Source organism: Montipora foliosa, chromosome 6 (assembly GCF_036669935.1).
Source record: "Montipora foliosa isolate CH-2021 chromosome 6, ASM3666993v2, whole genome shotgun sequence".
NCBI lineage: Eukaryota > Metazoa > Cnidaria > Anthozoa > Scleractinia > Acroporidae > Montipora > Montipora foliosa.
The window spans coordinates 58,611,084-58,621,083 of record NC_090874.1 but is presented as its reverse complement, the minus strand read 5'-3'; the positions used below and the strand labels follow the sequence as shown (position 1 = coordinate 58,621,083).

The 10,000-nt window shown below is 41.0% G+C and overlaps 1 protein-coding gene across 1 annotated transcript in view; it reads right to left on the bottom strand.

Moving 5' to 3' along the window:
* The window catches only part of LOC138007935 (uncharacterized), a 29,410-nt gene that overhangs the window by 1,655 nt on the left and 17,755 nt on the right, over nucleotides 1-10,000 (bottom strand). Inside the window, exon 4 of the mRNA XM_068855070.1 lies at nucleotides 4,542-4,578. Coding sequence (XP_068711171.1) covers nucleotides 4,542-4,578 — 37 coding nt within the window. The remainder of the gene's footprint in view (nucleotides 1-4,541; nucleotides 4,579-10,000) is intronic.

The window sequence follows — 10,000 nt, the reverse complement described above, 5'->3', positions numbered from 1 at the left end:
CTAAAAAACATGGGCGGCTGATTTTGTGTGCAAATTTACCGCTAAATTTTGATTTAATTCTCTTATTTCACTTTTTAAAAACCCTTTTACTCCCAAGATCTAAATGTTAATTCTCCTTACTGACCGTCACACCATCCTCTTATTCTCAGTTATGAGAATTTGATGATATATTTAAGCAACAGCATGATAACTTTCTTTATTCTCATAACCAAGAGAAAATGAGGGGACCATTTTCTCTTGTCATAACCTGTCTGCTTGACAATGAACTGATCTTGCAAAGAGAAAATATATATCAATCACTCTTGGGAGTGAAAGGGTTTTGAAGGATTAAATTTCACTCCCTTATTTAATATATTTTTCTCTTGTGTCATTCCCAGAAAGTGAAAAAAAGCTCAAAGAATTTGTTACCACTAAGTATTAATTTTAATTTCTTCATATACAGCCGTTATCTTAAATATATTAGTATGTAGTGTTAATAAGTCCGTATCGTTCTACTATACAATCTTGGACAAAATACAATGGAAACTAGTCCTGTGGGTTCAACATTGGACAAATGATTGGAGAAGGAAGAAAGGTTCCAACTGGAACAAGAACTGCCTGCTGTTCTAGAAAAGAATTACAACGATTTTCGACCGGCATCGCAAGTTTAAGTTTTTTTCGTTAAAATCTGCTCGGCGCAAAACCGTTCATGATGCAGATTAAAGCATTTGGTAATTTACGTCATCTAGAATTCGCTCACTAAAAAAAAAAGTAGCGGTGATTCAGTTATCTTTGATAGGTGTTAATAGTGGTAAGGCCCTTGATATTCTCAATATTCGCCTTTCTCAAGTTCTTCATGATGATTTTCGAGAATACGTGGCATAGTTATAATAGGGACTTTAAGCAAATATCGCTACGGCTGGCGCTAGTACGGCTGCCGGAAGTAAATTTCTCCCAAAATGGAACACTGCGCATGTACGTCGGTTGCATCCAGCCGTAGTGTCTGCCGTAGTGAACACAGCGGTCAAATGAGTGCGCATGTGCGTGTTTTAAGCACTTCCGGTCTCTTTACGGAACACACTACGGAACGAACTGTGCGTGAGTTTGTCAATGAAATATAGCTGGGAATCTTTTTTTGGTGGATGAATCATTACCTAAATGACTTACCACGTATGATACCACGTATGACTGAAGACCTTTGCGGTAGTAAACGCAAAAAAGGGGATCCAGTTTGAGTAAAACTGCTTGCTTATTTTCATTGTGGTAAGGTGAGTAAAAAGTAAACAAAGGCATTACCCCGTAAACTATTTCTGTTTCCTCGGCTCCAACTACGATTTACGTTTATTTTACTTTATTCGGTTTTGGGAAAGACGAGCTACAATTCGATGTGGGCTAACGATCATTTTAGCACGATATTTAAGACAATTTCAGGTAGATCTTTAACCACTGAAAGCTCACTTCGTGGAAAACGTGATTACATGTGGTGAAATTAAGAAATTATATGATCGAGAAGGAAACAAATGTTAAAGTGCTTTTCGAATTCATTAACCAGTACACATGATTTTAGTGTCTTCAGTTCATCACGTGCCAAGCCAGAATATATTGTGCAAAGATTTAAACATCTTAAGAGCCATAATAAATTTAAATACGTGTAGGAATAGCAAACTCAAACTCAGCCTATTAATATATATACCTGTAAAGCGGAAATTAAGAAGGCAAGCAGAAGAAATGGTGTACTGTCTAGTCCAAGGATTAATTTTTAAATTAGGTCTTCTGAAATCTCAAACCCTGACTGAAGGAAATTGACCTTCTTTCATTCCAGACAAAATCCCTACTCACCCCAAGTGGGCTCAATGTGAGGGCTAATGTGGCAGGAGGTCTAAAAAAGCCATAACCTGTTAAAAAAAATAGTTTCAGGCCAAGCTATCATTCCAAGACAGATGGATGAGTTCAAATCAAAAAACCCTCTGTGGAAAGGTTGGATATTGTCAGGAAAAAATGGAAATAGTTGAATTGATTGAGGAGTATTTCACTAGTCACTAACAACATGGCACACTTCAAGAACATATTAACTGCTTGGGATGATGCACTTAAACTAAATTAACTGCTTTCTCGTGTCTTTTGGTTTCAGAGTGTGGAAGTTGTTCCATGTTGCTGGTTTTAATTTGTGACATTCCAGTCTTTGAAATCTTATCTGTATTAGCTGGCACAATTCCTTCCTTGCATGCCTGCTGTCTTCCCTTGATTATCACTGTTACTAGGCTGTGTCCTTTGGTTTTGTCATCAGGTAGTGGAATGGCATGTGGTGTGCATACAAAATGTCCAGATGACTTGAAGCCATTTGTGTGGCTTATGAGAGTTTAAGATCTATTGTTGTTCTTATGGCATACATGTAAATGTTATAAAAGTCATCCAGTAGACTAATAATTAGTACTTTTGCTAAAGTTAGAGAAAAATACATGGGAATATTCAATGATTAGAAGAGACAAATGGTATTGCGTCTACTTGTTTATGAGCGATTACATATCTCAATTGTTTCTTTGACTTTCATTTGCATCATTTGTTTACAGTTTGCTTGGATTTTTTTGTATAGTGGTCTATTGTACACACACAGGGGCATAGTTCAAACTAGATCTTAAGGTTCCATGGATATCTAGGAAAGCACTCAGCTCCTTTTAAAAACTGCATGTACTAATGTGTGCTAGTGTAGTAAAATGGTCTTCAGTACCAAATATCCAGTTTATACCTGTTCATGTTGTACTATTAAATTAAAATACTGTACCTAAAGTAAGTATGTGTGTAAAAGAGTACAACTTCTCTCTGTTGTTGCAATTCTGTGTGATTTTTCTGGTTGGGACATCCATTGACTTGTGTCAGAGTGTATGCAGAGTATCTACTGCTTTGGTGAATGAAATTAGTATTTAAATGCAGGTAAATGTTTGCTCTCCCTCCCTCCCCGCCCCCTCCTTATCTCTCTCTCTCTCTTTCCCTGAAAAAAAAATAAAAATCATTGGTGATAATATTACATAGAACCATAATATATTGAGAGAGACTTAAAATTATTTGAGCTTTAACTTTTGTTATAAGACAAGAACGACACAGATGTTGTGTGAGAAAAGAACCTATTTGGTACCACCCACCGTTTTCCTCTTCTTGGGTCTTTTATATGTCCTAAGAGGGGAATATTTTATCAGCATTTCGTGGGCAACTGGTGCACCACTTTGTACCTGGACGATAGGATGGCATTTTTTTTCTCTGTAACTCTGTATAGTCGCTCAGGCATGGGGGTACTACTCAAAGTTGCCGAATGAGTGGGTAAGGAACATGAACTGCTATTGATACTTGTTCTTTATTGATGCCAATAAAACGCGCACACAAAATTTCCACTGTCAACTTCCGCCACTCGATCGAGCCATCTCGGTACTAAGTCGAATTATTCTGGCTCTACAAACGTTCTTCTCTCGAGTTTTACTGCTCAGGCAACAGGTTTTTCATCCGGAAACTTGCCTCTAGAGAGGCCGACGACGACAACTACCACGATAAAAACACAAGTCTTCATGTTTTTCTACGAACGCGTAAACTCGACAAGAAAATTCACTATTGTTGCAGAGATAGTTTTTTTGTTGAAAAAGATATATGAAAGAGACGTCCCTTTAAGAGCTGTGCTTAAAGTAAAAACCTTAGCTGTTTTGTCTCCACCTTATCCCCGCTAATTGAAAACCAATACCGCAAAATTTAAATCTGCCGCCATTTTGACGCTTACTTGTTTCTATGGAAATTGTGCAACTCATTCCCACGCGCGCCAAAATCGCACGCGCGTGGCTTGAACATGCGCACTCATTTGACCGCTGTGTTGCCGTAGTGTGCAATCTGACTACGTGAGTCGCGATGTTTTGCCGTAGTGGCTACTACGTCGGGTTTATTTCGCTTCTCTGGCCCTTTTCAACGGACATCTCGGCATTTTAAGAATTCTGTTGGATACTATATCCTTTAAAGTCAATTTAAGTCAAGGATTGTGTCAAGGTTGCCTCTCATAAGCTTGTAAATCCGTACAATGAACTTACGATAAGTTTTGGCAAAGGTGTTGGAATGGCGAAGTGAGTTCAGCAGGCGGTTGTTTTTCCTCAGTTAAGTTTGCTTTGAGGATTTAGTGAAGATGTTTTATATCTGGATACTATACGATGCTATTTTGCTTCTTTGAGTATAGATACATGTGTCTTTTTCACTCGATATTCTTTGAGATATTTGTCTCTGAAATTGTATATTTCATCCATCAAATTATTGTTATTGTACAAGGTGTATAGCATTTGCTTTTGCTCAGAAATAATCTATTCGTCCTAGCATGGCGAACAACGGCCATCGTCCTTTCAGCGAAGCCATTTGAAGGTAAGAAAGTAAATAAAAGAGATTTTAAACACCTTTAGCCCATGTTTCCTTGTATTTTGCTTTGCTAAACTTAAAATTTAGCAGACCACCGAGACGTAGTCTCCCCAGACCTTTTCAGTCACGGCAGCCGTAGTAGCACCATCCGTAGTGATTTGCTTAAACTCCCTAATACCTACCTGAAGAACTGTATTTGTTTTCCTTGTAATTCTCAATCTGAGGGAAAAGAATATATATTCATCAAACATGTTCTCTATGATCGACACGAAATTAGGGAAATCGGCGATGACGATGAAGGCGTGTCAATACAATGGAGATTGACTGTTCGTGGCCCGGGAAATTTAATACATCTCTGCTTACAAAATCGTTAAACCAATTTTGATTTTGAGATGCCAATACAGCATTATATTGGCGGCTAGTTCAGTAGGAGAAAATATATTCTCGTATAGGAGGGAGTCGTGAAACGAAGGAGCTTAATTAACACGTGAATATATTAGGCGGGTTCATACTAGAGATACAGTCAAGAAGACTTTAAGTGTGCCCGAGTTCTACTTTGAATGTGAGTGTGGTTAAATTTTCACTTTATAGCCTTAAGAACGATCTCAAGTCTAGCTCTATCCTTCTCGAATGCGTACACACCACGATAAAGCGATAAGACGTCAAGTAAGTCTCAAGTTGACTTGAGTTTCTATCTCACTTACGGCCTATTTCAACCCCACTATGAACTCGCCTATTAATCATACTGGCACCTTCCACACGTGAACGTGAACGTGAACGTGAACGTGAAAGTGCCATTTCAGGTGGTTTATTTCATGGATTGTCCGAGAAACTTACCGAATTAACAAATGCACAAACGTATCCACTAAGCACCACCATGAAGACACACCACGCAAACATTTTGAATGAAGCCGGCCAAACGAATGGACAGAATTTCAAATCAAGACAATATCTTGAAGGTAACTAAATAATCGATGGATTGTGTATTCAGCAGTAGGAGATAAAAAGGCATTTGCCCGAAGGATGTTATTAACTGCCACAAGAGTCCTGCAGTCCTAGAGAGACAATGAGGATCGAAAGCGAAGCAAAAATCGATAAGAAAAACATTGGCAATATCGTCAACAAATTTTGATTGGTTAGAATTCGGAAACACTCAGGACTTAAAACAAATATTAATTTGTCTGAAACCGATTACCGACATTAATTTGTCTGAAACCGATTACCGACATTATCTTCCCGACAAACTAAGCAAAACTGACACTGTAGCTTCAAGAACAAGGACCTGCTCTTGAACAAGCGCCCGCTCTTGTTTCAAATTGTTGCTGTCTGAGTCAAAAATTCTTCTTGATCTGAAACATTTTTCAAGTTACAGAGTATGACTGACCCGGATTTATATGCTCCTTCAAAAATAGCACTTCTCCATATTATATACATAACAAATTGTGAGATATGAAACAAATGAAAAATCTTGCTTGTTTGTTCGACTGAGTAAGCAATAAATTAACGTATCAACTCGCTTATTACAAAAAACTGTTTGCTTTTAACTTGAGTAGTTAGGGTTGCAATAGAGAGAGAAACGAATATGCAATTCCAACTGAATGGTCAATGGTCGGTTGGTTGGTCAATGTCGAGCACATTCACATGGCCGTGGGGGGATGGGGAGGGGGTAGCAACGACGGTTACGGTGGTTATGGTCAACCACAACGCCACATAGCAAGAATATCATTGGTCAAGGAAGGAAAAAATAATACTGCAAGTAAGCACGCATCAGTGAATTTTTTGCATGCCGTACTCCACAAGAAAACAACGAGAAACCACCAAGTTTCAGATTTTAACAATAACGTCAGCCGTGACAACAGGAAATCGTTCACTTTTTATCTTCACATTAAAACCGTTCCTATAAATCCAGTTATGTGATAGTGCGCCTCAGTTGTTCAAGGTGAACAAAATGGCATAATCGCAACATACTTACGATAGCGCTATGTGCCGTTGTCATTCATGTTAAAGCTCCCTAATACCTTCAACTGATGGGGTATTTACCTGAGACCGCGACGAACTCAGACCTGTATGAACTTGTACCGGTATGAAATTTCTGCATCCGTTTACAGACTTTACATGTGGGCGGGACGAGATGCTTGGTGCCTGATTTCGGGATGAAATGATATGTTTTGTCTAAAAAAATATATAGGCTGACCGAAAATCATACAGGCTTGAAAATTCTGGACCCGGTCTGAGATTTGCTGTCATTTACATGAGACTAGCCTTCCACGCAGACACTCTTTGGGCGTCGTCACGCTTTCCTCCCCCACGAGCTCGTGGGGGAGGAAGGCGTGACGAAACCCAAAGAGAGTCTGTGTGGGAGGCTAACATGAGACCGGTACGAGAATTTCTCGCCTCGGTCCAGCAACCGAGACGAAGTCAGACCGGTCTGAGTTCATTGTCAGGACGGTCTCATGTAAACGCATAAGAAGAAATGTATGGAGGCCGATATGAGCTCATGCCGGTCTGAGTTCGTCCTGGTCTCATGTAAATACCCCCCCTTAAGGTGTCACAGTATCCATCCGCAACTCGAACGAGTGGATTGAGTTTTTTTATCCTCTCTCCCTGCTCCGAGGGATTTCATCCACGGCACTCTGCTTTACGCTCACTGGATATAATTTGCATTCTCCACAAATGATAGAGCACATGCATCTGGTTATATACGAGTGAGACTTTAAAAAAAAACATTTTTATTTATTTCACAATTTTTCACCAAAGTGGAGTTAAATATCCACTACTCTGAGGTGAATGACTGTTTTAGTGTATGCCACACAAGTTGAATGCTCATACAAGTTTATCGATAAAAAGAAATGGAAAAGAGGGGGGGAGGGGGTAAAATGAGCGCACCATCGGCTCCCTGGGAGAATACCCTCGCTCTGGAGGGTAAAGGAACTACCTACGTTAAATACGGTGTACCTTTACCTTTACCTAAACATCAATTTCCTCAGAGATGACTAGTACTTCCCATTCAACTCCAAGCTAGCCAATCAGAATGCGCGGAAAGCAGTGTCCATTACCCAAGTGGGTGATGGACTCTTGTCTCGTCTATACTAAGATTATATATTTTACTTGATACATGTTCATATCTCAACGAAAGGAAAAGACGCTAATCAGTAAATATAAAAGTTGTTGCAGCCTCAGTTCACTTGAAGTCCTGAATTTTTCAGGCTTCTCTACGCAATTGCTAAATCCAGCTTTACTTGATTTCATATCCGCAGTTCAGTATATGATTCATTTCATATGTCATGTCGTTCATTGATTCATTCCTCACGGGAAAATTAGAACCCACAAATGACAAGCTCCCAACGTCAGTGGCTTCATAGCTCAGTTGGTTAGAGCGTCGCACCGGTATCGCGAGGTCACGGGTTCAAACCCCTTTGAAGTCCTGAATTTTTCAGGTTTCTCTATGCAATTGCTAAAATTGCGTCCATAACTGCCGGGATAATAGCTTTACTTGTCAAGTCCACTGTTGCATATACGACTCGACCATACCCAAACCTCCGCAGTTTCTGAGAATATTGGTCACCACCCGGCCGCTTTGGAACGAGGTTACACTGGTACAACGAATAAAGCAAGGTGACACAAACACCAACCCGGTGTGGCCAACACATCACGCATGCGCACAACCATTTCACCTGGTCAATTAGCAGCCATGGACAGCTGTTTTGGTGAAATGGTTGTGCGCATACGTGATGTGTTGGCCACACCGGGTTGGTGTTTGTGTCACCTCGCTTTTTTTTTGTTACACTGGTAAACCGGAAAGAAAGCTATCCAAGGAAGACTTCACTCTTATAGTATCAATAGCTACAGCGGAATCGAAATTCCTGAAGCAATATCGCTAATATCTTCGAGACATTACATTTACAGCTAAAATACATAGCATATACAGATACCTACTAAATACATAATATTTAAAGATATATTCATTAAAAAGTAAAGCCGCTGTACAAAATGCGGCCCTGGATTCTCTTTTAAAACCAGTAAATTCATAGGTACGGATAAAATCAGGTAGCGCATTCCGCAACTTAGCTGTGGTGTACCAACTATCGAGAAACTCAGCCAATCTCGACTCCAGAGCTCTTCTCTTGACTAAGGCCCTGTTCACATGGAGGGAGGGTAACCCTGCTGGAAGGGTTACCCTTCTAGGAGGGTTACCCTCCTCTATTGTTGTTCCCGGTTTCGTTTACATGCGAGGTAGGGTTACCCCAGGAGGAGGGTAACCCTACCTGCTTGCTAGGGTTACCCTTCTAGGAGGGTCATGTTTTTGTTTATTTAAGCCATGTAAACGCTCGAGGTAGGGTTACCCTCCTAGGAGGGTCAAGTTTAGGGTATCAGATTACATGTCTTCGCGTGGTTATAAACCTGGGGAACTATTTCGTCGATTAATCCAAGCCGGAATGATAGAGGCAGAGATAGCCCCGGGGATAACCCTCCACATGTAAACGGGAGCTATCTATTGACCCTTCTAGAAGGGTAACCCTTCTAGGAGGGTTACCCTCTCTCCATGTAAACAGGGCCTAAGGGGGAGAAGAGCTCTGGGGAACCCTGAAACAAAGTGTCTGGTCATTGGTTTTCAAAAGCGTCTCTAATTGGTGCATTCACGTTAGCACGACGAGTGAGAAGGCGCCGTAAAGTTCAAATAGCAAATATTTGGCTATAAGAACCCTACGGCGCATCAGTGTTCTCCCACATAGAGTTTCCCAGAGCCTTGGGTCGATCCAAGGCTCTGGTGACGAGAATGGAAACTCAGCAGGAGGCAGGTACGTCAGCAGATACCCGAAGAAATAATTTGGAATCGCAAGTTTCAAGAAATAACTACTGAACGGAACAGTGAAGATCCAAAAATCACAGCCGACCACCATGATGCATATATAGCAGAGCGTATCCAGCTTCGGTTGTTCAAAAAGTGGATAGAGGAGTCCCTGAGTAGGAGCATCAGCGTACGGGGCGGTCGAGTTGACCGCCGATGTAATGCAAGACACTGGTGAGCTGAGTCACACAAGATCTACCGGCTAAAAAGCCATGTTGTTCGCGGCTGATGAAGTGGGATGTATAATTCCGTAAACCCGCCAGAACGCAGCGCTCGAGAACTTTGGAGATGACAGGGAGAAGAGAGATAGGGCGATAATTCTCCACAAAGTCTCTTTTTCCTTTTTTGAAAATCGGTACTATATTCGCGAGTTTCCAGTCTTCTGGAAAGATGCCGAGCCGCAAAGATTTGTTGAATAACATGGTCAAGGACGGTGCGATCTGGTCAGCGGTTTCCTTCAGCAGGCGCACTGGAATTCCATCGGATCCAGTTGCTTTGTTTATATCACGCTGTTTGAGACTTGCCAAAACCATTTCCACCGGGATCTCTAGCTCATTTAGTGTGGGGTGTGAGGGTGTGGAAGGTACTGATAGTGAGTGGACCTCTGAGGGGGCAGTGAAGACCGACACAAAGTAAGAGTTAAACAACTCGGCGATCTGTTGAGGCGTTGATGCTTGAGAACTCTGCTGAGTGTCATCGCCAGAGTTCATCGTTTCAGGGAAGCTCCGCATTCTATTCTTGAGCTTGAAGAAGGACCAAAAGCGTTTAGGCTGCCGCGCGAGATCTGAATCG